Source organism: Chinchilla lanigera, unplaced genomic scaffold (assembly GCF_000276665.1).
Source record: "Chinchilla lanigera isolate Chin_1 unplaced genomic scaffold, ChiLan1.0 scaffold00021, whole genome shotgun sequence".
Lineage (NCBI taxonomy): Eukaryota > Metazoa > Chordata > Mammalia > Rodentia > Chinchillidae > Chinchilla > Chinchilla lanigera.
Window position 1 is genome coordinate 25738475 of NW_004955422.1, and position 19083 is coordinate 25757557.

General features: G+C 37.2%; 1 protein-coding gene across 4 annotated transcripts in view; it reads left to right on the plus strand.

The window, feature by feature from the left end:
- Rbm39 (RNA binding motif protein 39) overlaps positions 1-17283 on the plus strand; it is a 35987-nt gene extending 18704 nt beyond the window's left edge. For 2 of the 4 annotated variants that reach the window (XM_005384769.2, XM_005384771.2), the window contains 9 exons: positions 179-316; positions 3796-3861; positions 4798-5002; positions 5650-5727; positions 9869-9919; positions 12738-12819; positions 15611-15716; positions 16148-16226; positions 16320-17283. In XM_005384769.2, the coding sequence (XP_005384826.1) occupies positions 179-316; positions 3796-3861; positions 4798-5002; positions 5650-5727; positions 9869-9919; positions 12738-12819; positions 15611-15716; positions 16148-16226; positions 16320-16420 (906 nt within the window). In that variant the 3' untranslated portion in view covers positions 16421-17283. The remainder of the gene's footprint in view (positions 1-178; positions 317-3795; positions 3862-4797; positions 5003-5649; positions 5728-9868; positions 9920-12737; positions 12820-15610; positions 15717-16147; positions 16227-16319) is intronic. The other 2 variants (XM_005384770.2, XM_005384772.2) reach the window with 1 other exon arrangement.
- The last annotated feature ends 1800 nt before the right edge of the window (positions 17284-19083 follow it).

Below are 19083 nucleotides of genomic sequence, written 5' to 3' on the forward strand. Positions count from 1 at the left end.
GGGAACCGAACTCACGACCTTGCGCTTGCCAGGCAGGCGCTTTGCCGGTGAGCTAAATCCCCAGCCCCTGTAGGTACATTTCTAATCTTTGATCTCAGTTGTCATTGAGCACCCTAAGGGTTCAACCTGGTTTCTTTTGTCCTTGTGTGATGTAGATCTTGTTTTATTTTACTCGTAGGCAGAAAAAAACAGAGCTGCAGCAATGGCAAACAATTTGCAAAAGGGAAGTGCTGGACCTATGAGGCTCTATGTGGGCTCATTACACTTTAACATAACTGAAGATATGCTTCGGGGGATATTTGAACCTTTTGGAAGGGTAAGTCCTTGTTTTGGGTTTTTTTTTGAGGGGGCAGGTGACAAGGTCTTGCTATGTAGTGCAGTCTGGCAGTGCAGCGGAGTGGTGGTGTTAGGGTAAGTTGCTGGGAAGGGAAATGGGTTTTCTTTTTCCTTTTTTGTGGGGTGGGACAGGGTCTCTCCATGTAGCCTAGGTTGGCCTTGAACTTGCTTATGTGGCCCAGGCTGGCCTGAAATTCATGGTGATCCTCTGTCCTCTCTCTCAGCCTTCCAAGTGCTGGGACTACAGGTGTGTGCCACCACATCTCATTTAAATCTAGTGTCCACAGGAGATCTTTAGTTGGTACCTGATTAAAAATAAATATAATAATATGCATATGTCTGTTTAATTTTCTGTGAGATTAATATTGAGAGGAGTTGGCCAAATGTGGTGGCTCATAATGAATAATCCCAGCTACTTTGAGTAGTAAGGGAAAAGGGCTGAGCATAGTGGGCCATACCTATAATCATAGCACGTGGGAGCCTGAGACAGGAGGATTCCCACGAGTTGGAGGCCAGTCTAGGCTACATGGTGAGTTCAAGGCCAGCCTGGACTACCAGAGGAAAACCCTCTCTCAAAAAACAAAAACAAAAACCTTAGGGAAAGGATTGGAAGTTCTAGGTAACATAGTGAGATTAGATTATTGTGAAGAGCCAGAGTTCATCTCTAGTACTGCAAAAATAGAAAAGGAATATTTGTGTAAAATTTTTGACATCTTGGATTGATAGGATACCTGAAAAAATATGTGAGGATAACCTGTTTTATTCATAATATCATAATCATGTGTAATAAATACCAGAATCATTTGTATAACAATCAACATGAAAGTCTGGTGTGGTGCCACATGCCTGAAATCCCAGCATTTGGAATGCTGAGGCAGTAGGATTATTCCAAATTTGAGGCCAGCCTGTGCTATATAGTGAATACAGCAGCAGCCTGACCTTGATCTTGTCTCCAAAAAAGAAACAACATGAATAAAAAGAATTGTGTAGCTGGGGTATGATGGTGCAAGCCTGTAATCCCAGCACTTGGGTAGCTGAGACAGGAGGATTGTTCTGAATTTGAGACCAGCCTGGGCTACAAAGTGAGCTCAAGGCCTGCCTGCCTGAACTGCATAGCAAGATTGTGTCTCAAAAAAGAAAAAATGTTGTGCTCTGAGCCCATTGCGGTGGTGGTACATTTGGGTAACCTGAGCAGCGAGAGAGGCTGATGCACAAGTATTATACATTTGAGTTGTGCATGGGCAAGTAAGCAAGACACTGCGTGAAAAGAAAAATATTGGGGATGTAGCAAAGTAATGGAGGACACTTGGGTTCAGTATCCATTTAATACTGCTCTACCGAAAGTAAAAGTGCTGTGCACTTTTTTAAATTTATTTTTTATTGATACATTTTAAACAGTGATTGTCATAGGGTATTTGTACCTGTATGTGGTATATGTTACTGCTGATTTTTTTCCCATTCCCCTCCCCTTCTAACAACTTCTTTTCCCCTCCTTATTTACAAAAGCTTTGTTTCCTTTTTTTTTTTTTTTTTTTGAGACAGGGGCTCCCTATGCGGTTCACGCTGGCCTTGAGCTCACTTTGTAGCCCAGGCTGGTCTGGAACTCGCTGTGATCCTCCTGCCTCAGCCTCCCAAATGCTGGGATTACAGGCGTGTGCCACCAGGCCTGGGTCCATAGTTTTTTTTTTATTTTGTTGTCACTTCTCTTCTCCCCCACTCTGTTCCCCCTTTCATTTGAACATTTTTTTTATTATTATTATTATTTTATTTTATTTTACTTATTTGTTTTTTCATTTGAACATTTTTGTCCCATTTCCCAGTATCTATTACACATATTTGTCCTTATTTACACATTTGGTTTCTCACCAGGAAGCAATGTGGTTTTTACACTTGTGCGTCTGATTTATTTCACTTGAAAGTATTGTATCAAGGTATAGCCCTTTACCTAGAAATGGTTCAAGCTTATCTTTTGTGGTAGAGTACTCCATTGTTAAAGGAAAATAAGGTCTTCTTTATCTATTCATCAGTTGATGGCCATTTGGGCTCTTTCTAAGATTTAACTATTACAAAGTAAGGCTGTGCATTTGAAGCAAGTCCATGTCCCCACCACCACCACCACCGGCGTTGTGCTTGCCAGACAGGCGCTGTGCCGCTGAGCTAAATCCCTAGCCCCTAAGTTTTTTTTTTTATAGAGATGTTTTGGGAGGAATTTTTTTAGGGAGAAATTTTAGGGATGTATAGAAATGCTTTACTTCTAGGTTAAGGAATTAAAATTGTTTCTGTCCATTTGGATTTCGTTTGCCAAGTAGACATTTTATTTTAGAATAAATGTGACTGTTAAAAGTTTGAAAATCATTGTGTGGCCATGAATAAAATCCTGGGTCTTGCTATATCTACCCACTGCTAGTATTAAGATTACCCTTGGCTGTGCTTCTCTGTACTTTTTTTTGCTTTCTCTTTATAGAAGGTTTAATTGGGATGAGGTAGTGCAATTTACAAGTCATGTACTTAATCCATTGAAAGTGAACAATTCTCTGAGTTTTATTTTATTTATAGATTTTTGGGTTTTTGTTTTTGGTTTGTTTTTTGAGACAGGATCTCGCTATGTATGTAGTTCAGCATAGTTTGAACTCACTATGTAGCCCATGCTGGCCTCAAACTGGCAGTTATCCTCCTGCCTCATCCTGCTGAGTGTAGGGTTACAGACATACACTGCTACTCCTGGTTCCTATTCATTGAGTTGTATAATTTATGAGCATATTTAATTTTTTTATTTTTTAATTTTTTTTATTTTAAAGAGTAAAAGAAGGATAACATAATAATAGGGGGGACTTAGCAAATTACAGACAAAATGGTAGGAAATTATCAGTGAGCATATTTAATGTTGATTTTACCTAACTTTCATGTAACAGAAGTAATGTTTGGTATTTTTAGTGTAATGGGAAGGAAACATGTTCATCTTGTTTATAATTTCTGGTTGTATTTTAAGATCATCATCTCATTTTCTGTTTTTCTGGGGTTTTTTTGTTTTTGATAGGGACTGGCACTGCAGTGCAGTGTAGTTCAGGATGGTTTTTAACTCATAGCAGTTCTCCCTGTCTCAGCTTCCCAAATGGCTGGGCTTACAGGCCTGTGCCACTGTGCCCAGCTTAGTGGTTTATTCATTTATTTTTTGGTACTGGGAATTGAACTCATGACCTTGTGCTTGCCAGGCAGGCACTGTGTCCCTGAGCTATATCCCTGGCTCCACTGGTGGTGGTGGTGTTTTTTTTTTTAACTCCATTATATAACTTCATGCTTTAGCAAGTTTTAGGCCTTTGCAAGTATTTTTGGATTAACAGTTGAAATTATTTGTAAGAGTAGAAGAGGTTCCTACATTTGTAAAAGCATATCTTGTGGAATAAAATACTTTGCCATTTGCTTTGTGACTTCGGTAATAATTAAGTCTTTCAATTTCAGATTGAAAGTATCCAGCTCATGATGGATAGTGAAACAGGTCGATCTAAGGGATATGGATTCATTACAGTAAGTAATCAATATAAATAACATTTTACAACATTTTCTCTTGTGTAGTTCAGGCTGGTTTTGAACTTTAATATGTCACCCAGACTGGCCTTTAACCTGGGGAAATCTTCCTGCCTCAGCTTTCTGGTGCTGGAATAACAGGTCTGTGCCACCACATCCAGCCCCTACATTGTTTTGTACAGGACCTTGCGCTTGTCAGGCAGGCGCTGTGCTGCGGAGGTATATCCCCAGCGCCATATTAGGCTATTTTATATTTTATAGTGATTTTTGTAGAACAGACTATATAAATGTATATGTACTAATGATTGTATTTTATTTTTTATTTTTTTTATTTTAAAGATAATGAAAACAAATTAACAAACATTTAATAACACAAACAGTACAAGTAATACAGAGTTTTAGACAAGGTGATAGGAAATTAATAATGATTCTTGTATTAAATATTAATACCTTCAGTTTGGTTACTCAGATAAACCAATGTAGGCATATATATTGTATTTTAATGTTTTGTAGCCACTATGTGTAATTATTGCAATTACCTCAGTGTTAAGAACAATTATTTTTAAGCGTTTCGATGAAAGATTTTAGCTGTGGAGTGGATGTTGAACTAACCTGCATAAATAGCTAAATAACAGACCTGAGCTGGGGCTATAGCTCAGTGGCATAAGCTCCTGCCTGGGAAGCACAAGGTCCTGAGTTCGATTCCCGTTACCAAAAAAAAAAAAACAGACCTGAACTTGCATGAGTTTATGGTCTGAGTTTGTATGTTATATTACTTATATCTTCAAAATATTTGAAGATATATTTGAACCTTTCATTAACCCAGTACTTATTATTGAATGTAATATACTTTAACATATCAGTGTTTTACTGTAGGGGTGGTGGGTGTATGTGTGTGTACGTTAATAAAATTTAAATCCCTTCCCTTCCCATTAGTTTTCTGACTCAGAATGTGCCAAGAAGGCTTTGGAACAGCTTAATGGATTTGAACTAGCAGGAAGGCCAATGAAAGTTGGTCATGTTACTGAACGTACAGATGCTTCTAGTGCTAGTTCATTTTTGGACAGTGATGAACTGGAAAGGACTGGAATTGACTTGGGAACAACTGGTCGTCTGCAGTTAATGGCTAGACTTGCAGAAGGTGAGTTTTTTATAATTTATTGTTGGTATAGTGATGAAAAACAAAAGTAACCATGCAAACTAAGAAATGAAAAGTGGCTGGGTATACACATCTGTAATCCTAGCTACTTCGACTGAAGCAGGAAAGAGACACTAGGACAGGTTGGGAAGCTTGCTTGGCAAACACCCTTGCAAAGTTACAAATAAAAGGAGTTGTTTGGGGTAGAGCATCCTGGTTTAAATCCCTAGTAGTGCAGAGAAACAAGTGGAAAAATACTATTTTTAATTTGAGGTTGATGTTGTCTTTGCTCAGTGCACAGTTTCTTATATGAAGTTTCATGCATTAAAGTTGTGATACAATATGGGTATGTGATGATACATTTAAAGTGCAATAAAGTAAATACATTTCAGGATTTCTAGCTAAACCAGATGTCATAACACAGAACTGCAATCCCAGCACTGTGGAAGGCTGAGGAAGGAAGTTTTCAGGTTGCAGTTCAGCCTAGCCAATTCAATGAGTTAGCAAGACCATCTTCAGATAGGAGTATTTTTGCTCTCTGTACTATGTATATCACCATATTTAGGGAAAGACTAGTTACATAAATTTTTTTTAGTGTGGTATCAGTGCACACCCAGAAAACTTTGCTCTTAAGATCTATTCTTTTACAGGTACTGGCTTGCAGATTCCACCAGCTGCACAGCAAGCTTTACAAATGAGTGGCTCTTTGGCATTTGGTGCTGTGGCAGGTAGGAATTGAATCTTTTCTAATCTGAGATCATTTTTTTCATCTAATTCGAACATTTGCCAAATTTTTGCATTTAAAAGGACTAACTGAGAATTCAATTCATCAAGTACTTTTAGCACATATGTTTATGTAAGGAAGTATAGATTTAGGATAGAAGTATTCACTAATCAGAATAAGCTGTCAGGATATTTTTATAACCTGTACCCCAGGTGAAATTTTTAAATTTAGCTCTTACTAAATTTTACTCTTACCAAGTACCACATTTAATACTGTTCAAAAGAAAAACTTTCAAAAAATAAAAAAGAAAAAAAAGAAAAACTTTCATTGTGATGTTTTTGTTTACAAAACATTGATAACACCCATAAATCAAGCTTTATATAAAACAATGGCTGTAGGGTCCGGGGAAATACAGCTCAGTGGCACATCGCCTGCTTGGCAAGCGTGTGGTCCTGAATTTGATTCCCGGTACCTTAAAAAAGAAAAATGGCTGTAACAAGAGTGCAGATAAAATTCTTCAAAACAGTATGTATGAGTTTGAGCTGGAGATTAAAATTCTTACGAGAAGAAGGAAAGAAGGGAGAATTGACAGTTTATTAAACTTCAGTTCATGAAAATTTCTGTTTTAGAGTTTAGTTATATAAACTAAAGATTGTTTCTACAAATCTTGGCATTGACCTAAATCTCAGAGCTGGTACAGAATTTAATTTTGAAATGTCAAAAGACACCACTTTTTGAACATGAAATAAGCATTTATATTTTAGACCTAGGGTTGGTCCTTTGATCTAGTTTACAGAGGAAGACAAGGTGCATATTGGTGCATGTCTGTAGGCCTGTAATCCTAGTACTCGGGAGGCTTAGGTAAAAGAATGTCCTGGAGTTCAAGGCCAGCCTACACCTCAGATACCCTATCCCGAAAAAATAAACAAAGGGATAGTTGAGAATTACATATAAGACTGTCATAATCTTAAATATATGAAAAATCTGTGATTATTTCATGATTTCTATTTAGATGCAAAGTTCATGTAATTAAATTTATGCTTTTATATTAGCATTTATTAAGAAATGGGTATGTTTCATTGTTTAGTCATCTTAATGCATATCTAAAGTATGAGGGTACATTTAGAGACCCTTTTCCCTTCTTTTCAAGTTATATACTTTACATCTGAAAAATGATATGTAGCCAGGCGTGATGGTGCATGCTTGTAATCTCATCACTGGTTAGGCTGAGGGAGGAGGATCGTTGTGAGCTTGAGGCTATCCTGGGCTACAAAGTGAGTTCAAGACCAGCATGAACTGCATAGTGAGGCTGGGGATATTGCTCAGCGGCACAAGCGCCAGCCTAGCAAGTGCAAGGTCCTGAGTTTGATTCTCATTACCAAAAAACAAAACAAAACAGAACTGCATAGTGAGACCCTGTCAGAAAAGACTGCACCCCCCAAAAAGACATACAATATGTAGTTTTAGAATTCATGTCAGCAGTGCCAGTGTGTGAAGAAGTGAAAAATCATAACTGTTAGCTAGGCATGGTGGTGTGTACCTGTAATCTCAGCACTTGGGAGGCTGGGGCAGGAGGATTGCCATAAGTTTGAGGCCAACCTGAATTACATAGCAAGACCCTGTCTCAAAAAAGAAAAATAAAAAGAATCATAACTGTTGAGGTATTTTTTTTTATTGAGCAGAATTTATTTCATACCTCCAAGTATATGCCTGCTATTTGGTTTGAATACATTATTTGACTTTTAAAGTAAGTATTAGCCATTTAATTCTTTACAGTGAATTAATCATTGTATGCTACTTGGTATAATTTAAGATAATAAGTAAACTCATCTCTTCCAGAAATACACCCTCTTAACGGTTTGAAAGCTTTTTTGAAAACTATCCCCCTCTGCTGCTTTCCATTGCTTAGGTCCTTATTTGATAATTTAGAAAATGCTTGACTGTAGGTATTCCACTAGAGGATAGTGAAAAAAATTTGTTCCCTGCCTTCATGGAATTGATAGAGTGATAATAGGAGTCATTTTAAAATGAACAATTTTCCTTTGGATATTAAATACATTGATGTGTTATTCAAATACAGTTAAAGATATTTTCAATGTCAAGCACTCTCATGTACATCACATTTTTATTACAGTGTTGTATGAGTGTAGCTCCCTGGGCAATCTCTGTAGTTTATGTTAAATTTGATTGGTTGTGATCAACTGAAATTCTAAGTCATAGATTTTGTTGATATAGCTACTACTTTATATCTTAGAATATATACTTGTTGTAGCCTCCTTTTTAAGTGTATATTGAGGTGATTTTAAATCTTGACTGTTCTTTTACATTCCTCATGAATTTCTTTTTAGTGAGTAATCTTTGTAAATATTTATAATTGGATATTTCTGTGCAGAATGCTACTTATTAAAACCTTTACACATAGCGTTGGGGGGGCATTGGCTGAGTTAAAAGGATCAAGAGTTTGAGGGAGCCCAGCCCGGGCAGATTTAACAACCTAGCAAGACGTCATCTTAAAATAAGATGATAAAAAGGGTTGCAGGTGTGACTTACTAAGAAGGCCCTGGGTTTATTCCCCAGTATCACACAAAAAAGACAGAACAAAACAGAAAGAGCCCTTACACATAACTCAGTAATTAAATTGCTACTTGTTTACTGTGATTGAGGATCTAGTCCCCGAGTGCTGGGTTTGTTTTTGTTTTTGTTATTTTTGTACCATGAATCGAACTCTAGATCTTGTCCTTGCCAAGCAGGCACTGCACCACTGAGCTGTATCCCTGCGTGCTGCGCCCCCCCCCCGCCCCCCTCCCCCCAGTTCTTAAAGCTGTTGTTAGGAAACTAATCCTCAGTTGTCAGTATATCTGTGTTTGTTTATTGTAGCGTAATTGGCCTTTTGCTAAGATGGATTAGAGTCTTATGAAACCCATGCTTTGTTTCCGAATTGTCAAATGGCTTGGAAAATCATTTAAATTGACTGGGATTTATTTATACTTAAGAGCATGGATTTCTGATATCTATACATCTTTTCCCGTTTTAGGAAAAAAAGTCAAATTGTGTTATTATTTAAAAAGTTTGTTCACTGTGTACCTACTATGGTCATATCTTCAAGTTCCTTCAGTATACACCAGTTACATTTCTTCAGCTCCTTGAGATGCCAATTTTGAGCACCTAGGACCCAGGTATTATATCCCAGTATTACTTGGGCTTACAGATCCCTTTACATTTTCCCCTTTTTTAAAGATAATTTTCATCTCCAGAAAGAAACCCATAGAATCACATTTTAATGAAAATCAGAGTACCTGGATGTTTATATTTCTCTTACATAGATTATGATAAACCCCATAACTCATTTTTGCCCTACTGAGTTTTCAGAGTAGGTCAGGAAACCCTAATGATACTCAAATTGTCACTTTTTCCACTAGACATTACAAATTAAATGTTACAAGCTCTTAAAAAATTCATACTTTTTGGAGAAGTATCCTTTCCAATGGTAATAACTCATTTTAATTTGGCAGATCTTCACAGCCTTTTTTTTTTTTTTTCACAGCCTTTTGATTCATACTGTGGTGTTCACACTTTTAAAGTATAAAATCAGCTGGGCGTGGTGGCGCACGCCTGTAATCCCAGCACTCAGGAGGCTGAGGCAGGAGGATCCTTGTGAATTCGAGACCACCCTAGGCTAGAGAGTAAGCTCAAGGCCAGTCTGAACTGCACAGCGAGACCCTGTCTCAAAGAGATTAAAAAAATAAATAAAGTATAAAATCTTACTGCCACTGATTTTGAAAAGTAAATGCTTGAACTTTCCCAAGTACTTGGAATTGAATTCTCAAGATCAGGGTTTTTCAGACATTATCTTACCGGTGTGCTCCCCTTTCCCCATTTCCCATTATTTCCAGCTGAAGAATAGTGTAGTATATGCACTTGAGATAAGAAATAATAGGAATAGGAAGAACACATAAGTTTCCTAGGGTGAAAGGGGGAAAAGACCCCAAAACCTTGTCAATGAGGAATGGGGAAGGAGGTTTTGCTACCAGGTTTTGCTAAGTTCATTTCTATAAACCCTGCTGCTGTAGTCCTCTTTTATTAATGCTTTCCTGACATTTACCCTGTTAGTTGAGGCTCTTCATTGTTCCTGCACTGAGCTGTAGAATTCTCTTTTGTTATAGATTTGCAAACACGACTTTCTCAACAGACCGAAGGTGAGTTGAACTTTTTTTTGGTCTTTAAAATAGAATTAAATGCAGTAATAAACGTTAGTTGTTCTATCATTTGGTATAGTATTTTGTATCTAATATTGTCAGCATATAGTGTCTGACACAGTGGTATATGCGTTATAAGACTGCTAGTTCAGAATGTTTAATACAATGGACAAGGAAGATTAAAACGTCCATGTTTGTTTTGCTTTAACTTGTTTAAAATTTTTAGCCTTGCTGAGGGTGTAGTTCAGAGTAAAGTCCTACACTAGAATATCCAAGAACTTCTCACCCAACAAGAAAAACCCACCTCAGCTTTGTATGTTTTGTACTTACTAGTGGTTGTGTTAGTAAAATTGGATATAAAAATAAATGAAATACTTCATTTTACAGTTATTAGAGATGTCTTTTAGAAGATAAAATAATCTGACTATTTTTACATTAAGAATCAGGGAAAAACTGAGTTTTTGTTAAGAAATGGTACTGTTGGTGATTAACATAAGCCAGTATCAAGCCATGATAATGTTTATTTAGACCTAGATTGCATGTACATTGAAACTTTTTAGAAAAGTAGGCTATGATTTCTTGCTTTTATTTATCAAGTAAATATCTGCATTTGGCAGAACATTTTGCTGCTCAAGTTTGGTACCATCTTTTAAAATTATATATGCTGGGCGTGGTGGCGCACGCCTGTAATCCCAGCACTTGGGAGGCTGAGGCAGGAGGATCCCTATGAGTTCAAGGACAGCCTGAAAGGCATGGCGAGACCCTGTCTCAAAAAGACAAAAAAAAAAGAAGAAAAAGAAAAAATAAAACTATATATGTAGTTCAAGGCCAGCCTGAACTGCATAGCAAGACCCTGTCTCAAAAAGACAAAAAAAAAAAAAAGACTTTATATAAAGTTGTATAGAGAAATGGTTCTATATGGAGAATGTTTACCTTGTTCTTAATTCTGAAGACTTAAATACATAATTTTAACTTTTCTAGTAAGTGAGTGACAGCGGTACTCAGTGAATATTTGTTAATGGATTTTAAGTATGTTTTTATTATTCATAATTCATAGAATATAGTAAATTATACAAAGTAGAATAATCAAGTCCTCCTCAAGTTATTTTGCTAAGACCTTTTGGTTTTACCTAGCACGCTTGCATTTGTTTTTGATAACTCACAATTGGTCTCCAGTTTTTCCTTAGTTGTGCTGCCTAGTCTTCACATCTGTGTTGAACTCTTTTTTTTTTTTTCCCGTGTTGAACTCTTGAGCTCATGTGATACTCCTTACTCCATCTCTGGAGTAGTTGAGGCCATAGGTCTGCAGCACTGTGTCCAGCCATTCTGATGAATTTTTGAAACTTTTTCCCTATAGAACTTGATAGTACTTTAAGAATTTTTGAGTTAAAATAAAGTTTTATGTAAAAAATAATTGTTCTTTGAAAGAAATAAAAAGTAAGCTATCAGAAACAATCATTCTTATCTGATATATTTCATGCACCGCCCTATTGTGTTCAGTGGAATATTTCTGATACTTCCTTAGGTGATCGTTCATTTTAATTACCATGATTTGTTAATGCATTGTTTTATCCTTAGCTTTGTTTGTTGTTATGCAATGGAATGAAATTTGGTCAGATAATATGATAACGGTGAGTTGTGTAACAGCTACTGGTTCTGTTTTTGTAAATCACAAAAGCGTTGGAGCAACTCTTGGAAAATACTCTAATTTCATGTATGCTTTAAATTTGAATTTTATATTATCTTGTATTTAGAAATTACAGTAGTTGGTATTGGATATTCTAGATACATGTTCCCCTCTTTAGCACTTTTTTTGATTGGTTTATTCTCAGACATTGCATTGTGGCTGGGCTTGAATTTGAGATCCTTCTGCTTCAAGCCTCCTTAGCTGGGATTACAGACACACATTAGTGTGCCCAGCTTTTGTAGTATTTTTTTATATTATGCTAAAATAGATACAGTCCAACATTAGCTCTAGGGCTTATTTCCTAGGAAGTGAAATCTTACATATTTGATTTTATGCATCTTATTTTTAAAATTTAATTTCATTAAAGGTTATTTCTGTATGTAAAAGAAAGTATAGATCCATAGGCAGAAACCTAAGAAGTACAGATGGGGTGGCTAGGGATTTAGCTCAGTGGCACAGCGCCTGCCTGGCAAGCGCAAGGTCATGAGTTTGATTCCTGGTACTGGGGAAAAACAAAAAACAAAAAACAAAAAAAAAAACCTAAGAAGTACAGATGGGTACAGATTTATTTGCCATTTTAAAAGATTGTATTTTTATCATCTCCCTCATTTTGGTGTAAGCTGTAGCCATCCTAAAAATCAGTATTCCATTTTATCCTGTCTGGATTGTATATTGAGATTTTTGTCTAATTGAATTGCTGCAGATCGCAAGAGTTTAAATACCCCTACAAAAGCCCTATTTGCAAGTTTCTGCACATCTGTTTTTCAATATAGTATTGCCTCAGTTTTCTGGCAGTTAAAATTGAGTCTAGTCTACCTCTGAATTGCTTCTCTACTACTAAAAGAATATATGTGGGAGGAAAAAATTACGGCTATATGGAAGGCATACAGCTTTTTTCCCCTTTATTTCCTAACCAATATAGTAATTATTTCTAGAGATGATTTAAAGTGTAGTCATTTTTAACAACAGAGCAGTATTTCAGAAGGTAGGTTAGTGAGATGAGAAACTTGAGAAGATAAATTGTTGAAGTGACATCCCTGTACACACTGGGATAGGTTCTTTTGAGTTGTTAATTATGAGGGACACTCATACATTTTCCATGAAACTAATTTCTCTCTCAATCTTTTTTAGCTTCAGCTTTAGCTGCAGCTGCCTCTGTGCAACCCCTTGCAACACAGTGTTTCCAACTCTCTAATATGTTTAATCCTCAAACGTAAGTATCCTTTGTCAAATTGGTTTATTTTTGTCTCAAGTGTAACAGGGCATACTGTGAAAGCTTTAATGTTAACGTTTAGGATACTTTAACATAATTAATATATTTTGTAATTGAAACGTGGACAATTTTTGAGGATCTTAGCATAAGTTTTCTTTGGCTACATTTATTTATTGGAATTGAACAAAAAGGGAGACTATATGTTTTATACCTTTTTCTGTATTTCATTTTTGCTTTGTGGTGTTTTGTTTTGTTTTTTGTTTTGTTTTGTTTTGAGGCAGTGTTCCCTCAGGAATTCAGTTGGGGCTGGAACTCTGTTGCCTAGACTGACCTTAAACTTGAGGGGCTGATCCAAATCTCTACCTCCTGAGTGCTGGGATTATAGGTCTGTAGGTGTATGCTACCATGACTAGCTCTGTATACAAATTTCTATCTATTTAGCTTTTTAAAAGTTTTGTATTAGTACATAATGATTATACCCATCACTGGGAGTTGGTATATATCACATCTTTTTATTTCCCCCTTCCTTTCTTCTCCCTACGCACCTTAGTAGTTTTCTGTAAAGTTTGCACAATATTTATTTCCATTGCGATTTTACCTTTAAATTTGCTTTTGTCTTTGAAATTTAAATTTTCTTGGTCTAATGCTTGAAAAGGATATTTTAAGGCTTTCTTCCATTAATTGATACTGTGAAATTTTTCTTTTTCATCATTTTGAGACAGGGTCTCCCTATGCAGTTCAGGCTGGCCTTGAGCTCACTTTGTAGCCCAGGCTGGCTTTGAACTCTCAAGGATCCTCCTGCCTCAGCCTCCTTCCCCAGTGGTGGTGGGATTACAGATGTGGGCTCCCAAGGCCAACTCAGTTTGTATACATTGTGGGTGTGGGTGGGTGAGTGGTGCGTGCGTGCCCGTTCTGGATAAATCTCACTACCTTGTGCTTGCTTAAGCATATGCTGTACCACTGCCATTGACATGTATCCTCAGCCTGGCAATATTCACTTTTCTTGTGACTTGATAGCGATTAGAACACCATTTATTTCAAACTCATTGATTTTTATCTATCATTTAAAATTTATGGAATCAACCATATAGGGGTGCCTGCCTGTAATCTCCACATTCTTGCAGGTTGAGGAGTATTTCATGTTTGAGCTCAGCCTAGGCAGCTTAACAATTTAGTGAAACCCTGTGTAAAAGATTAGGGATATATAGCCCGATTGGAATGTCATAGTTTCAATCGTTGGTACCACAAAAGAAAAAGAAAAAACGTTTATTAATAATAGCATGGTATTTTACAGCTGCAGTTTGGACCTAGGGCCTCACACTAAACTATTGTAGCTGGCAGTGGTAGTGGATCCTGTCATTCCAACACTTGTGAGGCTGAGGCAGGAGGATCACTTTGAGTTCAAAGCCAGCCTGTGCTACATAGTGAGTTGAAGGTCAGCCTGAAATACACAGATTGACCTTTTCTCAAGAAACTAAAAATAGGGGGCTAGGGATTTAGCTCAGCAGCATAGTGCCTCCCTGGCAAGCACAAGGTCGTGAGTTCAATTCCCGGTACTGGAGAAGAACCAAAAAGAAAAAAGAAACTAAAAGTAAATACATACCTATAATCAACTACATACGTACCTACACACTACATGCCTAACTTTTTGTGGGTGGGGCATTTTCACTAAATTGGGGAGGCTGGACTCAAATCTTGTGAACCTTTTGTTCTAAGCCTTCTAGAGAGCTCCAGGTGTGCCACCATGCACAGCTTGCAATTTATTTGTGTGTTTATTAATAGTTTGCCACAGGAAAATCCTTGGATTTTTTGGAGGGGATTTTTTTTTTTTTTTTTTTCCCGGTACCGGGAATCAAACTTACGACCTTGCGCTTGCCAGGCAGGCGCTGTGCCGCTGAGCTAAATCCCCAGCCCTGGGATCATTTTTTTTAGTTTGATACATTGTCTCATGTAGTGCAGGCTCTTAAATTCACTATGTAGCCCAGGTTGGGCTTGAATGTATGGCGATTCTCCTGCCTCAGCTTTAAGGTGCTGGGATTACAGGTGTGTGCCCAGGCTAAAACCTTAGATTTTTCTCCTGATAACCAAATTTATCTTTATCCATGAAATGGTCATAACTGATAAAAGTGTCATTTGAGAAAAACCGTAGGAAAGATAGTAGTATTAAATACTAAGCATGGGCCAAAATAAACTTATTTTATACATTCCTTTTTAGTAGTGGATATTCGTAACGTAGGCCCAAAATAAAGTTTTGGATTTTGTTTTGCCATGTTGTGGATGAAAACCAGCACCTAAAGGATACTTAAGACACACTCTACCTGTGAAGTACAGTGTGCCCAGCCTCAGAAACTTAGCTGGCCTTGATCTCACTGTGTACTCTTGGCTGGCTTTCAACTCACAGCGATCTTCCTTGCTCAGCCTCCCAAGTGCTGGGATTAGAGGCATGTGCCAATGTACCCAGCTAGAACCAATATTGTGTGTCTTATTTTTCTTTTATATCCCCTGCAGCTCTGTACTTGCTAATATAGCTGTTTTTAAAATGCAAAAAATCTATAATCAAATGGCTTTTGCTTTTTGAGACAGGGTCTTACTGTGATAGGGCAGGAGAATTTAAACTCCGGTTTGTAGCCGAGGCTGGCTTTAAATACGTGGCAGTCCTCCTGCCTCCTTAGTGCTGGAATTACAGACATTTGCCCCTGGGCCCGGCTTGTAACATGCCTTTCATACTTAGGAATATATACATTTTATTAGTTCAAATGGTGTTTTAAGACAGTCTAATACTTTCTTACAGAGAAGAAGAAGTTGGATGGGATACAGAAATTAAGGATGATGTCATAGAAGAGTGTAATAAACATGGAGGAGTTATTCATATTTATGTTGACAAGAATTCTGCTCAGGTATTTTGTCTTTTTTAAATTTATGATGTTGACATACTCTGTTCTCTAGTTCACACATTTTTTGTTGTTGTTTTTTAGTTCACACATTTTGGACACGTGATCCTAAATCCCATTAATGATTATTTCTGAAAGGAACTTTAACATACTGGCAAAATATATCCTCCAAAATAAAATGTTAATTAAAAACGTGCCCCAGAGTATATAACTAGTTTCAAATAATGTTGGAAGAGCAGACATTTGTATAAGATATAGAGAAAAGATATTGACAAGTTGCTGTGTAAATCATGTCAATAAAATTGTCAGTGTGCACATCAGCCCTCAGAATATGTAAAATATTTGTTGTTATAATACAGTGTGGTTTTTGTACAGGCAGTTTGATAAACTTTTGTGAGTGCATGTTATGTATAGCTATCTTTATTTTTGTCCTTTAGGGCAATGTCTACGTGAAGTGCCCATCAATTGCTGCAGCTATTGCTGCTGTCAATGCATTGCATGGCAGATGGTTTGCTGGTGAGTTTATTATTTTTTTTTCTGAGGGGTTGTGATTAAGGACCTCAACCAAAGTGATGGTGCTAAACCCAATACATCTGCTTCTTTCAACAGGAAAAATGATAACAGCAGCGTATGTACCTCTTCCAACTTACCACAACCTGTTTCCTGATTCTATGACAGCAACACAACTACTGGTTCCAAGTAGACGATGAAGCAAGATATAGTCCCTTATGTACATAGCTTTTTTTTTTTCTTGAGAATTCATCCTATCTTTTATTTAGATAAAAAAATAAAGAGGCAAGGGTCTACTGTCATTTGTATACAATTCCTGTTACCTTGAAGAAAATAAAAATGTTAACAGGAATGCAGTGTGCTCATTCTCCCTAACTAGCAAATCCCAATGTATACAAAGCTGTTCTCTTGTTCTGCCTTTTTAAATGTTCATGTAGAAAATTACATTAAGGATCTATAGGAATAGCTCTAGAGGAACAAATGTGCTTTCTGTAAAAAGGGCAGACAGGTATGTAATGTTTTTAATGTTTCAAAAGCCTAACTTTTTACACAGCAGTTACATTTCACTAAGTTGATACTTGGCTCATGGTGTAGCAGGTTTCTAAAATACACATTTAATGTATGGAAATTCAAGTTAGCTAAAGGGCTTTTTGGCTAGCATCTCATCTTCCATTCTGATCATTTGGCAAGAAAGGGAGATTTCAAAATTATATTTCTTGATGGTAACTTTTCAATTAATGTATCTGTAAAAGTTTCTTTGTAAATATTATGTGTTCTGGTGTGTCTTAAGATTCCAAACAAAATGATCCCTGCATTTCCTGAAGATGTTTAGTAAAAGCCTGATAAACTAAGCAGTCTGAGGAAGAAATAGGAAATGCAGAAATAGGTTTTGTCTGGTTGCATATAATCTTTGCTCTTTTTAAGCTCTGTGAGCTCTGAAATATATTTTTGGGTTACTTCAGTGTGTTTGACAAGACAGCTTGATATTTCTATCAAACAAATGACTTTCATATTGCAACAAATCTTTGTAAGAACCACTCAAATAAAATTCTCTTAAAAAGGCCACAGAAAATCTTCATTTATCAAATGGTTTAGTTGCAGAAACTTGAATAGTACATATTCTTAGACTTGTAGAAGTACTTTTCAGTAATTGCACTTTGGGAAGTAATTCTTCATATACAGTCTGGAGAAACTTGCGCTCAAGCTGTTCCTGTCAATTTTTTTCTGTATTAGCTCTACAGTTTACCATAGTTCCTTTTAGGATACTGTATCAGAATTGAGGGTGAACCAAAAAAGTTGGCCCTATGTCTTAAATCTGGGTATTTTGGGGCTTTTGGCATGTTGTGGGCATCTTGCTGAGGGGACTGGGAGATGCTTCACTAAGTGATTTCACACGTTTCCCAAATACAGTATGAGGGGCTGGGGATTTAGCTCACCGGCACAGCCGCCTGCCTGGCAAGCGCAAGGTCGTGAGTTCGATTCCCAGTACTGGAAGAAAAAAACCAAATACAGTATGAAAGGAATTCTCCACTTACTTTAGTTGAGCAGCGAGTCTACTATTTTAACTCAAAATCATGTATTTTGGTTTTTGTCTTTTTGAGATAGGGTCTCCCTGTGCCGTTCAGGCTGGCCTTGAGCTCACGTTGTACCCCATGCTGGTCTTGAACTCGCAACAATCCTCCTTCCTCAGCCACCCGAGTGCTGGGGCTACAGGTGTGCGCCACCATACCCAGGTATTACTTTGTTTTGGTCAAGCGGTAGTAAAGCTTTTTTGTCTTTATAATCTGCGAAAGGGTTTGAGGTTCCAAGTTAAGTGTTTTTAGAGGAAAAGATCCACAAGGATGTCCCCTACCCCAAAAATCTGGTATGAATTCCGTCACTATCCTCCCACAGATTTTTTTTGTAAGGAACTAAACTTGTCCTTTGGTAGATTACCAAAATAAGCCTTTCACCACAGAAAAACTGGTTTATGATTATCAATGAAAAACGGCTAATTTCTTTTCAAAATGGTTACTTTAGTAAAGTATCATATGTCCTTAATTTTCCATTCTGGAAAGTCTGTAGCTATTGTAACTGTTTTGGTTGTTTCATTCGTATTAATCTCTGATCAAATATTTGTCTATTTTCGGGGCTGGGGATTTAGCTCAGCGGCAAAGCGCCTGCCTGGCAAGCGCAAGGTCGTGAGTTCAGTTCCTGGTACCGGAGAAAAACAAAAAAACAAAACAAAACAAAACAAAAAAATTGTCTATTTTCATCTGTATAATAACACTACTTTTTTTTTAAAAGTTCTGATTAATACTTGAGAGGCAGTGCAGGTCAAATTACCAGTGTACGCAACCTGCAGAAGTTGGCATCAGAGGGCTGAGTAGAAAGTAATTTGTGATTTGCGCTCTTCAGTATCTTTCAAAATTAAGAGGATAAATAGTACTTCTTCTAACGAAGCCAGCGGAGCAACTGCACAACGTGGAATGGACAGTACTGGGAATAGAACAAGTTAAAGCCTGTATTTTGAGCTTGGAGGAAATTGGGTGATTTAGTGTTTTTCATAAAACCATTGAGTTCAAAGTTTACTGGGAGATTTTACACACACACACACACACACACACACACAGGTACACACACCAGGCATGCTCTAGTTTTCTGTTTTGGTGTAGCAGAATCGTAAAACACCACCCCTATTCAATAGCCTGCTGGTTCACACAGTCCTTGGCCAAACTGGATAATAATCGTAATAGGGGGGCTGGGGATTTAGCTCAGCGGCACAGCGCCTGCCTGGCAAGTGTGAGGTCATGAGTTCAATTCCTGGTACCGGAAAAACAAAGTGCAAATGCGTGTTCTTTCTTAAAAAACAAAACTAATAGGC